At 45.7% G+C, this 17,429-nt stretch overlaps 1 protein-coding gene across 1 annotated transcript in view; it reads right to left on the bottom strand.

Moving 5' to 3' along the window:
• The window catches only part of TBX20 (T-box transcription factor 20), a 41,338-nt gene extending 24,568 nt beyond the window's left edge, over positions 1-16,770 (bottom strand). Inside the window, exons 1-5 of the mRNA XM_042806546.1 lie at positions 16,506-16,770; positions 14,262-14,496; positions 12,702-12,866; positions 7,328-7,436; positions 1,569-1,727 (exon numbers count right to left, since the gene is read on the bottom strand). Of these exons, the coding sequence (XP_042662480.1) occupies positions 1,569-1,727; positions 7,328-7,436; positions 12,702-12,866; positions 14,262-14,496; positions 16,506-16,632 (795 nt within the window). The 5' untranslated portion in view covers positions 16,633-16,770. The remainder of the gene's footprint in view (positions 1-1,568; positions 1,728-7,327; positions 7,437-12,701; positions 12,867-14,261; positions 14,497-16,505) is intronic.
• Positions 16,771-17,429: the final 659 nt, after the last annotated feature.

Consider the following 17,429-nt stretch of genomic DNA (forward strand, 5'->3'; position numbering starts at 1 on the left):
GAGACTGCCTCACAAACAATCAGAGAACATCTGCTAGAAAGCATTTTAAAATGAAATCTGACCTACAATTCAACTCTGTGGCAGTGGTTTGACTGTTTAAATAAATGCATGCCCTTTAAATCTTAAATTATGAGATAGTTTGTTGAAAGTGTAATGTATTTAGCTTTTATCTAATAACCTCCAGAAATGTAATCAATCCCTCCTTAAAACAGTTCTGAAAGAAATGGCAAAAATGAAAAAAGGCTCCATTTTCATTAGTCATAAATAAAATGACAGCATCAACCTCTAGGGGTTCCGGAGATGTTCCATTGAGAAATTTTCCAGGACTCAATGTATGTGCTTTGAGAAGGCTAGTTTAGCAACATCTCTGGTGTAAATATCATCAGCAAACACAAATACATCCTACAGAAATAAATTCCAGGTTTAGCTGGTTTTGTGCCTGTTACTATTTTGCTGGTTTCTACAGTAAATTACATGGAAAAATCTAACCGCCTGTCCAAACATTATATTCCTGAGATTGCCAGGTGTTGAATGCATTTTCTGCAGCATTCAGATACAAACCTGAGTTTAAAACCAATACATTCTGATATTGAAGCCTTAAAGCAGGATGTGGGGTTTGTCATAAGGACCAACTTAATACTACCACTATTATCTTCAGAGTTGCTTTGGTCCCCTAAACAGTAGTTTCAATTTATTAATAACATTTTAAAATTAATTAATTTTGTTTCATATTAAGAAATGCGGACTTCTTTAAATAACCCAACAGGTACATGGACTTTGTGATGCTGCCTGCCCATGTGTTTGGACAGTACTTACATTTTTTTTAACTTGGGGGAATTAGAAAGTGAAAGAGGTAATTTTTTGAAGTGTCATAGTCATTAAGCCCTTAAATCACATTCTGAATCACACTGAAGCCAACAACATATTTCCACTGACTTGAAGCCCTATCCACTATCAAGCAGAGCCTCTGCCCTCTGATTGTTTATATACTTCCTAAAATTACTCATTAGCAATCCATTGTTATGATCTCCACCATTTTGTATATATTATTCACTGGCATGCAAATTGAAATTCAAACATCTGGATGTAATCTGGGCAGCCTCTGAAAAGCATATCTCTGAGTGATTTCCCTTACGTTTGAGCCTTACAGCTTAATTAGTCAACTTTTTAAACCCATGAAATCATCATGTGCAAACCAGAATATCTCTCAGCTATTAGCTTGTGGCATGAAAGATCACTGCAAATAAGAACAGTTCCTTAATGAGCTATAATTAGAAAAGGACTAAATAATAATATGCAAACAGCTTTGTATAGACAGAAGGGAAGACAAATGAAAGCCTCTTTCATGTCATTTTTACTCCCATGAATAATCCTTATGGCTCTTTGAAGTTAGTAGTACTACCCGCTTACATAAGAATTATTCCTGAATATGAATTAGATTGGGCACAGTCACTACAGACGTTGGCATGGAAATGTTTCAGAAAGTTTCCTATCTTAGATTGGGGAAAAGGGAGTTTTCAGCAGGGTGGGATTTAGTTAAATCTGTGGAAATTAGCAACTGTACTCACCAATTGATTCTGGTAGGCAGTAACAGCAGTAAAAACTGTCTCTGGAAAGATAAATGTCCTGAACTCTTCCGATTTCAGATTTAGCAAAGAAGCAGTGTGATCCTTCTTCTTAATAATGTGGACCCTTGGCTGGTACTTGTGCATGGAGTTCAAAATGATCTGCAAGAAAGAGTGACAAGGCACTGTCCTGAGAGGAAGGGTAACAGGACCCTCGAAGGCTGTAAAACCATAGGGGGAAAATTAAAAAGATCCAATTAACACTGAAGGGGAGACATCTAACTAGCTAGGGGCTGATTTTCAGAGCAAACTCCCCAACTCCTTTGGGCAGGTCCAGAAAATGAAGGTGGAAAAGCAGGCATCCCAGGAGCTAGTTTTCTCTCACTCCTATGCCACTGGTGAGCATACATTTTTTGAAGCATAAGTACCTGTTCCTACAGGTGAGGTGTTTTACATACAGAATTTGTTATTGCTAGTGTGTGCCCCAGTTTGCAGGTATTAGCTGCAAGTGTAAAAATGTAACTCTGGGAAGCTCATGATGGAGAAGCCACACTTGAAAAAAAGTCCAGGTGCAGAATGGAAACAGCCAGGAACCCCTCAAAAAAACAAAAAATAAAACCCAACCAAAAAACCACCACAACCAGCAGCACAAACTGGCTGACCGAAAATAAAACTCCCCAGATCCCTTTACTGTGGCAAACCTTTAAAGCAAAATACTTCGCAGATGCTCTTTACCACAGACTACCAAAAATGAGAGCAAGGAGGGAAAGCAGAACAGAACCCAAAAATGACCAGGTTTTGCCATTTTGTCCTCATTAGTAATTGTTTACGAGCTCCCAAAACGATTCTAAACCTAATGTAGCAACTAACCAATTTCAACATTCACTGGCGTCAAACCGAGAGTCCCACTTGCTTCAGTTACCACTGGCTGGAGGCCTGTTTGGCTGCCTCTAACCACAGTATTACAATATAAGAATTAAATACAGAGCTCGGCTCACACCAGTCCTTGTTTTGGATATAATCACAGTCACAAGACAAAATTGGCAATGGTGTGGGTGGTTCTATTTTGCAGGGGCCATAACGACATTACAGTCAACTCTGTACATCTGGAATAGCTAATGTGCATTCCTCGGGAAGCGTTAACTTCAGCCGAAACACAGCAGAAATGGTGCAGCATTTCATGCTAACTCAGTCAATGAGAAAGGTTGCATGTTGCATTGGAGTGGAGAGCTTAGAGACAGCTTTGTCATAGCTAAAATTTCCATAAGCATTTTCTTTGCTGCTCCTTCGGGGCCACATACTGCTAAGACTCTCACTGTGACTTTGTGGTGGGCATACAGTGAGAGGGAAGTCATTACAGTGATGGGGAACCATTGTTCTGAAAGTGTCGCATGTCCACTTTTACCAACTCAGGTCCTTTCTCAGAGCACTTCACCATTTTATATATGCACACACGACAGCCATTAATATCCTCAGCACTTTTCCGTCTCTTTGTAAAATCTTGCCTTACCAGCTTAGTCACTTGGGCTGCTCTAAGCAGCTGGAAAAGAGATTTTAAAAGGTGGTGCATGGATGGTGATGAGCTTACTGAGGGGTTGGCCCGCAGAGCTCAGTGCTTCCCGTTGCCTTCAATGGCCATGATATCCACACCGAGACATTACATCTGAGCAGCAGCCGAGAGGAAGGAGGGAAAAGCTGTGACAGAGCAGCTCCCACACACGCCCTTTCCTTTCACTCCTCTGTGAATGCAAAGTATGATAAAGAAACTCCATTTCTCAAACAAGACATGTAATCCTTTATGAAAGATTTCCAAAACCAAACATGCATACTGAAAACGTTCCCTGTCATGAGGCTCCACCCTGCACGTTCCACTAGAGGCAAGTCGGGTCATTAGGGTACAAAGCAAGTACCAAATGTAGCCAGGAGGTCACAGAAGACCCATGGCCAAGGTTAAGGTCACGATTTCCTTTCTGTGAGCATCTTGTGTATGTAGTGCTCCATCTGCATCCCCCACACAGGCTGCCAGTCTTGCAGTACTCGCTGATATTAAAGTCAGCAGTGTACTGCACAAAGATACCCCTTAACATCCGTGCAAATTCTTATGCTGGGACCATCTAAACAGCCTGAAAAGAGTTAGATACACAGGGTGCATCTCAGAGAGTAGCCCCCAAGGGTGGTCTCAAAGCCCAAGCAGTCCCCCCACCTGCATGGTGTTGCTGCCAGAAAATCCCTGATGAGCTCTGCCAGCGCTCGTGCTGCTGCGCCCCGAGAGAAGCCTCAGGCGCCCACGGACTCGCGGCAGCCCCCCCGGCACACGCGGGCTGGCGGCGCGGTCACAGGCCCCCCGCCATCCCGTCTGCCTTCGTGCTGACAGCCTGCAGTGGAGGAGATGACCAGGATCCATCCTTACAGGATCCTGCCTGCTGTCAGGTCAGGCAGGTTTGTAGGCATCTGGCTCCCACTGGCTACAGACTGGTCACCAGAGGCAATCTGGATGCCAGCTGCAAAATCCCCGAGGTGGCTTTGAATTCAGGAACTATGCTGTAAATGCAGCTTCCATATTCACCAAAGAAGAATCTTACCAGGCAAAGTTTGCTTTCTAAAAGCATGGAGGTTCCTAACTTCTGCCAGGTTAACTAACTAAATAAATAAATAAACAACAACAACAACAAAAAAAACCCCAACCCTGAGCATAACTCCTTGTGGCTATTCTGAAACCCCTGCTTTCACAGTTACTTATTGGCCATGTTCACACCTTTGTGTTTACTTTTGCAAACTTCCGTGCGTTTGAGTTTTGCTATCATAAATGCCGGAAAAGCAGTAACAATAATGTATACACTCATGGTTCACTTCACCATAAACGATGCCACCCCAACTAAGTGCAACCAGAAGTCCTAAAAGTAGCACAGTCTGTGTGAAAAACATCACCAGAAGTCTGGAGGGAAAAAAAAAAAAAAAAAAAAAAAAAAATCATCACGTTCATAAATGTTCCACAACCAGAGAAATGGGAATTACTTGCTCAGCTGTAAAAATCCAGAGACAGAAGCCATTTCCTTCCTCTGGTAAGAATATCTGAAAGTGTTTCCATGGAGCAAGCTGTATGTCATGCACACAGAGATAAGACTTCTGCCTGATGCTTGGGGAGAAAACGTACATAGCAATGGGGTTATGCATGCTGCTGAAGATACGCAAGCAGAGACGCTTGCCAACTCCAAAGTCTCAGAATAAGAGAAAACAAACAAAAGCTAGAACAAACAAATGCCTCTCTTCTCTTCAGATTCCTTTTCAGGAAACGAACCACCCTACAAATAAGACACCGCAATTACCTTAACAACCAAAACTGTCTTCTGGAGGATGGAGAAAGCAAGTAACTAGAACAAACTGGAATCAGGTTGGATCCAGCTTCTCCACCTATGACAGGTATTTAAAGCTGCCTTTTAGGTCATTAAAACTTCCTCAGGAACCAACATGCCTTATCAAACATAATTAAGATTTTAGCAGGTCAATTAAAAAGATCTCATCAGTGAAGAAGTGCTCCTTCAGGCATTTAAATTCTCCCCTTCCCTTAGTACAGGGGAGCTCGGAAATGCCATTGGCCATAGCACAGTGAGCCCTCCTAAAGGCTCCAGAGAACTAATTTCTTCCTTAATTCTACTGAGTATCCAATGATGGTATTTACATAGTTTCACGAAGTCAGCACATAAGCCCTAATTTGGAACATAAAAACCCTACAGAATATTAAAAAGGGCATGCTCCGCGAAGGCAGAACACCTGTCGCGCAAATCTCAACGTGGGATGAAGCCTTTGGGGCTTATTCTTAGCAGAACATGCAAAACTTCCCATCGACTTTGGCTGTCCAAAGCCTTCACGTAAAGAATGGGATCCACCTCTCCTGCTTCTTCAACCGTCGACTGGGAGGTCGCGTCTCAAACGCCACGGATCATTTTCTCCCATTGCTTGTACTTGAGACGATGACATCTTCTTGCCCTGTCACATGTCTCTGTTCCCGACAGCTTCTCAGACCTACTTCTTTTTTATACTCGTCTGGGCTTCTGGGAACTGCACCGCTCCTAACTAGTTTGCAATATACTGCTGCGAGCCCTTTATTAGAGGCACACATGGCCCCTGTTATGATGAAAAATGCTTCTTTTTAAATGCGCACGTATACTGCTCTATCATCACTCAGTGATAGAGACCACAAATCTTCAGCTTTGCCCTTCTACAGATTATGAAATAAGAGAGGAAAAAAAAAAATAGAGAGATTGTCCACTAGTCGTGAAGGGAACAACAGTGAGAACCAGATTCAAGAAAAATATACCCACAGACTTATCTTTACAAAAGAACAACACAGAGGCATCTATCTGGGCTTTCTTTTGTTTCTGTTTTTTTTTAAAAAAAAAAACTACTTTAGTTGTTGTTGCTTCCAGAATGCATTTTAAATGATCAGGGCTGTGGTTTAATTCTTAGGTCTTGAAATGAGTAAAAATTCCCTTTCGGATGAGAAGCATTTGCACAGAACACAGCTCAGACAAACAGCCACTGTCTCACAGAGTCTGAAAAGGCAATAAATACCACACTAGGGGAGGGATTTCTGATACCATGTATGCCACAATTATTCAGCTTTACAGACTAGGTACCCCTACACATGCTTCAGAGGTTAAAATCACTCCTCTCTTCCCAACACCTCGTCTACTAACCCTAATTTTACACTCTTTCTTCTTAACAGCCCTGTTCTCAGCCAACAACCGTTTCAAATCCATCCCCCCCGGCTCCTTCAGCCTTCCCCCGAGGAGCCACTGAGCCCAGAGGCAGCACTTTTAGCTCTTCTTTTGCAATTTGGAGGCACCTACCAAGCCAACCCTGCACTTTACAGGTACTTTTGGGAAGGGGACAAGACAGACAACACTTCTTACCACCTACCATTAGTCAGGTAGCTAAAGAAGTTGTGCCTGCTGATGGAGCACAGCCGGAGCCCGTGGCCAGCAGCTCTGCATCCTATTCATCAGCTTCCAGCCCCAGGGCTTGTGACAACAAATTGGTACTGATCAGATCAGGGGCCTGTCTCCTTTAGAGGCCCAAGCCCACCCTGTGGCACCTTGGCTTGCAGGTAGCCTACAGTTATTTCAAGGGCAACTGGGGCACACTTATTTTATGATTCAACAGCTCTTGCTGTCACACCAGTATTTTCTGCTGACTCTGTGCCCATGCCGTGTTGAATCTGGAAGTAAAAGAGCCCTTATTGATGGGCCCAGACCCAGTAGGTTGCCTGTAACCTAAGAGGGATCTCCCAAGCACACATGGTAAAGCGTGTGAGCTTGCTAACCAGTGCACGTGGCAGAGCACGCTGCCACATCACAGCAAAATGTGGGCAGAAGCACGACAAAAAGCTCACCTGCCTCCCTTCTCTCCCATACTTTCATGCTCAGCTCCACCCTGAACTTCTCCCCAGTGGATGTTCTGCCTCTGATGGCAATAGGAGCATAATTTGAATGCTTGTGTTGGCCTAGGATCTACTTTATGAGAGGCAAAAACCCCCTCATTTCTCAAGTCACCTGTTCCTCAACAACAGAGATGAAAACCCAACATGTTTAAGCTTCACCCGGCATCTCCTTCCACTGTGGTACAAAGGGCTGGCCAAGAGACTCGTAACGTGGGGGCCATGGCATCCTTTCCCCACCACAGTCTCTCTTGAACAAGCTTAGCCCCGAGGCACAACCCCTGCGGCGGTTCCTTTACCCTTTCCCACCAGGAGGGCTACTCACGTGGCCGTGCTGATCCAGCTCGTTGTTGGTGAGCTTGACTTTTTCGAAGGACACCATCTGCTTCAGCAGCTGCTCTCCCGTGAACGGGGAGTCAGGGTGCACATACAACCTAAAAAACACAGGGAAAAGGCCTGCTCGTAAAAAGTCTCACCTCTTGGCTTGCACGTGGGCACCACCTCCGTATGAAACTTTTAAGAAGCCCATAGTACCTTACTTTGGGGATACATGGTGGTTTCATGGACGTGGATTTCCTGAGATCTTAGAGTAATACAGATCGGCTACTCGAACAAGACACAATCTCCCCCAAATTAATGAACGTGCGAAATATGGCCATTAATAAGAGACACTAAAGCAGATGACTTGTTTAACTCACTGGAATGTAGTGAAGAATCCCGTGTCCAAGTGCTAGATTGCTCTCTAACCATACCTATTATTTTATCTAGTTATCTAAAATGGAGACATCAACTAACATTCACTGTTGTGTCTTTTCCCACATGAAAAATTGATCATGTCTTTCCCCACAGCTGTACTAACAAGCACTTAAAATAACAATGCCTACAGCTCCGAGAGAAAAAACATGGTGTCGTTAGAGAGATAATGGGGGAATGTAGATAAAAATGCATTTTTCTTTATATGTAACATTAAGCTGTGATAATGATTTTAACCTGCACTCGATCACACGTTAGCTGTGGTGACGTCTGTTTATAAGACGTTGAAGGCTGCAGTCCAGCACAGTGGTCTGACATGAAAAATTAATTGCATCTCTGTAATTAACAATCCACCACTTGGGAAATTAAGCAGAAGAAGAGGAAGCACAGAAGACATGTAGATACAATGATGTATACATTATGACTAATTACAAGTGTCAGGCTATTTACAACCAATTATTTTATAGGAATAATGTATTGCTGAAAATTAGCTTAAACTTTCTTTTGTGATAGTGAATGAAGAGCTGAACTAGACCTTCAGCTAGTGCAAATGAGACCTGTTCTGCTTCTGCCACTGTTGGTTATCACTCACCGAGGGCCTGACTCTCATTTTGGGTGATGTCTTTGGCCACACGGATGGATTTCTTCCATTAGCTGGGTGGGGCAACGCTGAGATGCTGGGTTAGAAAGATAATTTTGTGTTGCTATTGAGCTACAATTTTGGTTAGGCAAGAGGAGAATAGAAAAAACACTAAGCAATGGGGTGTAACTGATAGACTACGCTGATCCCTAATCAAGGAATGCCCGTACGAAAGACTCCAGGGAGCACAACTCTGTTGCTCAAAGAAAAAGGAGATTTGATCCTGCACTCTGTTTTTGCCAGCAGAATCCCCAAGACACAGTGAAACTAAAGTTTTACCAGCATAGATCACTTCATATGTGCAGGATGTTTTCCTTACATTGATCCAAAGCACAGTTTGGCTGGTATAACTATGTCCACGGGAGGGATGCTGAGCCAGGGTTCCTGTCACAATAAAATATTCCTAGCATACAGGCGTCCTCAGGGCTATCGACTCTGCTGATTGCACTGCAAAGCTCGTAAAAAATTATCATGTATCTGGAAAACTAAGACCTGGAATCCTGTTATGTCAAAAGAATTTTACCTCTTGTGAAAATTAACGTTGCCTTCCTGTAAAAAACTGAAAAATCTCAATCTTGAGAGCCTTGAATTAGAGAAACCAAAACAGAGTCCCAAACACGTCCTGCAACTTTTCAGCCAGTCTTGTGATTTTTTTTATTTTTTTGGGGGGGGGGGGGGGGGGGGGGGGGGGAGCCTGACTGCAAATTTTCAATGTCTGGATAGCTAATAATGTTTACTGTGATCACAGTGTCAGGCTCAGCAAGGTTTGGTTAATTGGGACCAAAAAGGCAAACTATTTCAAATATGTGCTGGGGAATGAGTAAAGATCTGCATGTGTCTAAGAGCAGAGCACAATTGTTTTACACCATCGGCGGTTAATGCTTGGCCCTGCTTTCAAACTACGAAGCGCCTGGATGTTTGTTAGCAGAGCGCCAGCAGGAAAGTCACTGAAGGATGGGCACTTGAATATCGTTTACATAAATTTATTAATAGATCTTGCTTTTCTTTACTAAGTTGTTACACACCATCGATCCCATGGCAGCGCGTGGTTCCACCTGGTGAGCTGCACCTATCCGCTCACTTCTCCCGCAGCCTGAGCTTGCGAGAGGGCTGGAAACTAGACGTATTGCCCTCTCGAGTAGACGTCGCCGGCCAGACCGTGAGCAAACCGGTTAGAGAAATAACTGTGCCCGTTCCAGCGCAGCACCCGGGGCTCCCCCAGAAGCTGGCGCAGGCTCTGCTGCCTCAGCCCGCCCCGCTGCCAGGGGCTGCTCACTTCTACTCACAAAGGCCTTAGGAGCCATATTTGGATATGAATTTGCTCCACGGTATATAGTTTCGTGATATATGCAAGGTTTGGGTAGTGCTTCCTTCTTGCATATTTTGGAACGCGACACCGCTCTCGTATTTAGTTTAACAGTTGGTCTGGCCCTACAAGCCCCACGCATGCTGCTTTTAATTACCTTAAAGTCTCAAATAATTTAGAAACCTTTTAAAGATTTCCTACCTGGAGTTCTCTGTAAGCATGTAAACACTATAACTTCATTAAACTAATTGTAATCAAATGGGGGGGGGGGGGGGGGGAAGTAAAAAAAAATTTAAAAGACTTCTGTGTGAAAAAAAAAAAAAAAAGGAGGTGAAAAAGGAAGAAGAGCAAATAAAGGTACATGCTGAAACTTATTAAATTGATGTTTCACACAGTCTTGGCAATTTGGAAGAACAAACAAAATATCACATAGGTAGTCTATCCCCAGATAGCACTTTAGGAGCTTTACAAAAGACGCTCTGAAAAGTATTTTTATTTAATTGTTCATTGCAACATAAACTTGTCTTAAACCTTGACAGCAGGAAGACAGGGATAAAACTGGTTTTTAGACAAAGTTCCCTGAAGGGCTAATCTTTCAAACAGAATCACAGAATATTTTTTAATTGGGGAAGGGGAGGGGGGAAGGCAAGCTGTCTTAGCATTGAAAGTTATTTTTATAATGGCAAGAGCAAAATATCCAACGGGTTTGATCTTGCAAAGTCTCACACCTCTGCACAACGTGAGCCCTGAAGAACACCCCCGGTGCCGTGGTGCCCACGCAGCCGCAGGCAGCGATGCGCCCGGGGAGGCAGCACCCTGGCACCAGCGCCCAGGCGCTGGGCACACAAACACCCCCCGCCAACACTCCTCGCGGAAGGAGAGCTGAAACCGTGTGTTTGGAGGAGAAGAACCCAAAACTTCGTTCAGGGCTCCCTGTCACTGGAGCAGGACCAAACCCATTTCAAGATGGGGGGAGTACTACTTGTAATCTGCTCAAGCGAAACTGAGGCCTCCTACCTCAAACGATGCATTAACACTCCAGAAAAAGCACTTGAAATGCAAACATTGGCACACAGAACCTCTTGACAACCTCCTTCTCGCCAAACGGGAGCGTAAGAAGGAGAAAGTGCATAATTGTGTATTTGAGTACCATTCATACAGAGGAAACGTAATCTGTGCCTGTGCTGTGATCAATGGTCTTTTGGCTAAGCATCCTGAAAATGGAACAGGAAAGGAATACATTTATACATGGGGGCACTGATTCGACAGGGACCTTATAGAGCTACCACATTACAATGATAATACATATTAAACTCCAAGAAAGTTTGAGCCTATCTCTAAAACACTTCGTAGGGCAGTTGCTAATTATTCCAAGGATCAATCTCTTATCTTATATTCTTGTATTTCCTCATTGAGCTAGTCTATGCCAGATAGATTGCTAATTCACACTCTATTTAAAGGTATCCTGAAAGGCACTTAAACAGAAAAATAAGAAGGGAAGAACCCTGAATTAAAACTGTTTCTGTTCTTGCCTTATTTCTTCTTTTGATGCTGACTCCTTTGGAGCAGGATCCCTGTTTTTCCTTTGGGTTTTGATCAGTGCCCATTACAATATGTCACATGAAACCCTCGGACGTTAACCACGTTGCAAAAAGGAGTTTTTGGCCATGAAAACAAAGCCGACATAACTCCTGGGTTGCTGTCTTTAATCACAGCTTCTCTGCATGCACTTTTTGTTTGCTTACTTCCCTGAGCCGCTTTCCAGAGATCAGCAGTCGGCAAGCTTTCAGCTGAACTATTTATAGGAGGAAAGCATGCAGGATTTGGTCCCTATACTCACACAGGAGAAAAAAAAAAAAAAAAAAAAAAAAAGTGCTTCCATTTCTTGCGTTTCACTTCTCATTTCTTTCTCTGTAATAAGCAAATTCTTAACCCCGGGCTGAGCCACCTGGAGCAGATCTGTGTGCCTGCGCAGAGCCCTCCACCAAAAGTTTCTTTGAAGCCAGAGAGGCATCCACGTTATTTCCATATCTCCAGCTCTGACTCAGCAAAGCCGTTCGACATGTGCTTCGGTCTTACTGGACTTGGGGACTTAAGTGTGTCCTGAAGTGCTGGGCTGAATATGATGAAGTGCGGGTCCCACTGAAGTGCTGCCCCACCGCACAGCCTAGTGCTGCAGCCTCAGTTTCCCGATGCTGACAGGAGTCAGGCATTAATTACATAAACGGAATAATTTTAGAAATTAATTTTCTACACCATTCTGTTTCTGTATAGAAGGGGGGGGGATTTACTTTATTCTTTTCTAACATCTCATAAAATGTCATAATTTCTTAACAAAAAAATAAATCTCTGTGTTGTAGAACCGATCCATACTTTGCCTGCTGTCTAAGAGATGACTAAAATTATCAGTTAGCAAACACTGGATGTATTATCAGAAAATAATATAATTTCAGGCATAAACAGCACTGAACTGTAATGCACTATTTCTACTTGGACTTGGCTGGTGGTGCCTGGATTGCTTTAAATTATGAGGTCAAATACCAGGGTGGGGGCAAACCCAAGAGACAAATCAGTATCCTTAAAAAAATAAAATAAAATAAAATAAAATAAATAAATAAATAAAAGCTTTCTTATCTGAATTGAGGGAAACTTCATTTTAAAAAATAAATATATGTATATATACACACACACACGTAGATATATATATATATATATATAAATACATATATAAAAGAATCTTTAGCCAAATCCTGCATGCCTTGGAACATTCAGTATAAATCAAGCCTCAAGCGGAGGTTTGAGAACCGATTCTGCATCGCAGAAATTAATGAGTTTTGCAATCAACTCTGTTGAGCTCAGACTCAACGTCTCAGAGCACTGTTTGCAAACAGCATGGAAAGATTAATAGCAGGTATTCCTTGAAAGGGGGGAGGGGGGAAAAAAAAAAAAAAAAAAAAAGAAAAGAAAATGAAAGAAAGACCAGAAGCAAAATCTACAAACCTGGCAGGCAGTGGAGGGTCAGCTTTTCCAGCCACTAACCAGGAAGACCTGTGGTAGGCATATCTATATCTTTTATTGTCCACAGGAACTATATCCATTAACACAATGTACTTGGCTTCAGGATCCACACCCGAGAAGGAAACCCTGATTGTAGGAAACATTCTCCTGAAATAAAGGCAAATCAGAAGATAAATACGTGGATGGAGAACAGAAATAAGAGCTTCTGAAAAGCTGCTAAAAGTAATAACTGTATTTAAACCGTCTGAAAAAAAAGCATCTATTGGTTCTGCTTCAGCATGGTAGAAGTTAAATTCTTTGTTTCTCTAATATGCACAGAAAAAGCAGCTTGAAATCAGAACGATTTTCCAGAAGCAAAAAGAAAAATACGGTAAAAGTGAAAAAGTTAAGGAGAAATGTACTTTTTTCCCATTACTTAGAAGTACACAACGATTTCAGAAAAATTATTGTACCTAAGGTACATAGGTACTTTGAAACATGGATTTTTTTAATTGTTTTTTTGGTTTTTTTTTTTTGGTGTTGGGTTTTTTTGTTTTGGTTTGGTTTTTTTTTTTTTTTTTAATGTGATCCATACTAGTGTTAAGGAAATATTGCAGAAATTATTTCCAACAATATTCTCACATATTTTCGATGCATATTCTTTTAAACCTGCTCACGATATTTCTGAGTGTAATTTTCAAAACTAAACTTTATTTTCTTCACTTAAATTTTGACAAAACACACTTCTAAAATGTAAGGTTATGCTGTAGACCAGAAATAAAGTTAAATAACGTCAAACCGTTTAAAATTTTGAACCTCAAATTGCAGATTTTATACGTACTCCTTTTTTTAAAAGAAAAACAAAAAAACAAAACAAAACAAAACAAAACAAACCCCCAGAAACACATGCTGGTAGAGCTCGCCAGATGGGAGGGGGGGAGGAAAATTCGTCAGGGAGCTACATTAGTAACGATAACTTTGGGGATTACAAAACCCGACAAGACATTTGGCTCCTCCGGGCTCCCTTTGGCTGCCCAAACCCCGCAAGTTCTACTGAAGAAACGGCACGGTGGAAGCGATGAGAAAGCCGGGGATTCTTTTGCGCATTTTTGCAACCGAGAGAAAAAAAAAAAGCGAACCCAGCCGAGCCCTGACCGGATTCCTTCCCCAGGACCCCGCACCTCCCTGGCCCCGTCCCACCCCAGCCCCGCAAACATCACCGCGCCGCACCAAGGAGCTTTTTAGCCACAAGACGAATTTTTAGGGAAACAGCGTTTCCCCCCAGCCGCCGGGTTGGATTTCAGCCGGTCGCGCCGTGCCGCACCCCGCTGCCGCCCCGGGGCTCCGCGCACCGCGCAGCGCTCCGCGCCGCGCAGGGCTGAGCCCGCCGAGGGGCTTCACCCTCCTCCTCCTCCCCTTAGCCCATCCGTGCTGCTCTCCCAAAATAAAAACTGTGGGGTTCTGTTTGCTCTGCCTTTTTTTTTTTTTTTTTTTTTTTTTTTTTTTTCTTTTCCCGCCCCTGCTCCAAAGCCATTTCTGGGCCCCGGGGCTGCCCAGCCTTACCTCCCGGATTTGGTGATGATCATCTCGGTACCCAGTTCGTGAAACTTGTCCCAGAGCTCTTTGGTCTCCAGGCTGCAGGAGATTTTGGCCATCTCCTCGCTGGGGATGATGGGGGTGGTGGGGATGAGGGGCTCGGTGCACAGGGACGAAGGGCTGGTGCTAAAATCCCCGTGAGGGTCCAGGCTGGATAAGTCACTCAAAGGCTGGGCGCAAGAGGATTTCTCAACGAATTGTTCTGCAGGGTTTGGAGGGAGGGAAAAAAAAAGAAAGAGGGGATTCAACCGGGATGGGGAGAGAGCCGAGGAAAAAAAAAAAAAAAACAAAAAAACAAAAAACACAAAAACAAAACAACAAAACACAACAAACAGCAACAACAACAAAAACAAAAAAAAAAAACACACACACACACCCCCCAAACTATTTAAAAAACAAAAACAAAAAAAAGGGTATTTGTCTTTCAGCTGCCCCCCCTCTGATGCAGCACACCGCAGATCCGCGCTGTTTCTCATCATTTGAGGGCAGGGGTGGTGGGGTTTGGAGATGCCCGCAGCGGTGCCGCTCCCGGAGGCGCAGCGCGGCCCCGGCCGCATCGCCGCCCGGCTGGTACCCGCTCCGCGGGGCGCGGAACGGGCAGGGAGGGCCCTGCGCGCTGCCCCCCCCCCCCCCCGCCCAACCGAGGTTTTCCATGGAAAGGTCACTAATTGTCATTAAAACGGGAGCACTCGGCTCCGCGGGGCTGCTCCTCCCGTGCGCCGCTGGCAGAGAGCGTAACACAGACGGAGGCTGAGCGCGGCCGCGCAGGCTCCGCGCTTTCTCCGCGAGGAAGCGAGCTCTTAATACTAACTGAGAGGCGGGCGCGGGCTCAGCCGCCCAGAAAGCCGGGTCTGCCCCCTCTCCTCCTTCCCCCCCCGGCCGGTTTGCTGAGCCTGAACACACTCCCTTGGAGAAACAGGCTGCGGAGGAGCTGCGTGCGGCCGCGCAACCTGCGCAGGTGCGGTCGCTGGCGCCGGCGTTGGCCGCCCGCCGCGGCTGCTTCCCGCCCTCTCACCTCCCCTGCAAGCCCCGGGAGGTTTTGGGGGCGCCGGGGGGTTCAGCCGAAAGAGGGGACAGGAGGAAGCGGGGGGGTTTCTCTGCGCCTGCCCCTACAGAGAGAGATTTCGCCCAAATCTTCAGTTAATGAAAGCCGAGCTGCAGGCAGTCGTTTCCCTTCGATTTCTAATTGAATAGCGTGTTAAAAATAAATTTGAAGAATTATTTGAACGAGTGGTTTCAGAAAAAAAAAAAAAAAAAAAAAAAAAAAAAGAATAAAGCTAGCTACGTTTAACACAAGACCATGTGAATATGTCAAACGGGAATACTACAACATTCCCGGCCTACGTTATCGCCTAGCTTAAAAAACAAAGTTTACGATGAATCCCTGGACTATGTGAAATCTCTTGAGTCAGTTGATTATATGGAGCTGAGGGTGAGAGCTGCCTTTTCTAAATTCTTGTAAGATTGAATGCAATGTTGTTCATTGGCGCCCTGAAAGCTTAACGCTTTTTTTTTTTTTTTTTTTTCTGCGAACTCTTGGGTACATACAAGGACCACAAGCCGCAGAAATTGGGGGAGGGGGAGGAGGGGAAGATGCTAATGATTTTTAAAAGCCTTCAGGAATCTGAATCGAGGCGACCGAATAGAAGCGAAATTGCTCACCCGAAAACCGCGATGAATTAATATAAAAATCCTGACGGCCGATGTAGAGTGAAATACTCTACGTGAGCCTACATCTAGTAGCTGCGGGGTGAAGAAATCTTCAGGTACAAGTTTTATTACCGCTTGTAAGCCTAGGTAAGATACCGAAGATTCTCATATTTGGCTTCAAAACCATATATGATTTACAAGAAATATTTGGGAGGTTCGCTCCATCCAGCGAAACGTTAACTGCTTTAGGGTGTGAGGTTATGCTGCGAACGGCGAAGCTGGATAACTAAACGGCGTGATTCAAACTGGAGGAATTTCGCAAAGAGTTTTTGCAATGGAGAGCCTCACCTGCACACGGCGGTGGGCGACGATGGAGACTTGACTGGCTTCCACGGGGGAAATCTGTGGGCAGGGGGGAAACGCAGACCCTGACCCGGAGCTTTGAGGAGGGGCAGCCTGAGCGGAAAGCGGGGCTCTGCCGGGGACAGACGGACAGAAGCCCCGCGGACACCGGCGGTGTTTCCCCCCCAACCCACCCTCCCCACCCCCGTCCCCACTCACCCAGCGGCTTGATGGTGCTCTCGGGGGACTCCTTGTCCTTGGAGCTGCCGCTCGACATGAGGGCGGCGATGGAGAAGGCGTTGGCCCGGGAGGAGAGCTGCGGTTTGGGGGGCGGCGTGTACTCCATGGCCGCTCGGCTCGGCTCGGCTCGGACGGGGCGGGAGCACCGCGGGGCGCGGAGCGGCGCGGAGCGGAGCGGCCGGGCAAAAAGCGCTCTGCGCCGGGCACTGCGCGCTCCCCCGCCTTAACGCGGGGCCGCGGAGATCCTATCGGCCGGCGGCCAATCGGCGGCGGGACACGTCAAGGGCCCCGGCCCGGCCGCGGAGGAGGGGGCGGAGGCGGGGAGGAGGGGGAGGAGGAGGAGGAGGAGGAGGAGGAAGAAGAAGAGGGAGGGGAGGGCTCGGCTCTGCCCGCCCGCGGGGTGGGCAGGGGGCGCCCGGCCGGCCCCCGGGAGGGTTCCCCAACCCCCCCCCTCCCTCTCCCCGCGCCGAGGCTGAGGTTCGGGGTGCGCCCCCCTCTCCTCTGAGCCCGGGGAAAGGAGTAAGGGGGGGAGGGGGGGGGGGGTTGAGGGGGGCAGGCCCCAGGGTGCTCCCGAGGAGGTCCCCAGGCTCTGCGCTTTTGTCGAGGCAAGAATCGGGGCGAGATGGTTGAAAGGAGGAAAAGAGGTCGTTTTTCTCGTGCGCGCGTGTGCGAGCCGATTTTCTATTTTAAATTCAAATTTTAAAAGAGCACAACTTTTACAGCAGCCGTTTCCGTCGTTGTGTGCCTGCTGCTGGGACAGAAGGCTCCTTAAGGCTGACCGTGCGCTTGGTTTTCTCGCACCGGATCCCAAATATTGCCATCCCAATCAGATGTACTGGCCCCCACCGGCTCCAGGTGAGACCCTTGCTGGGTTCCCGTCCCGGCCGAGACAGTGCCTGGGCC

This window comes from Tyto alba, unplaced genomic scaffold (assembly GCF_018691265.1).
Source record: "Tyto alba isolate M040663 unplaced genomic scaffold, T.alba_DEE_v4.0 Super-Scaffold_46, whole genome shotgun sequence".
NCBI lineage: Eukaryota > Metazoa > Chordata > Aves > Strigiformes > Tytonidae > Tyto > Tyto alba.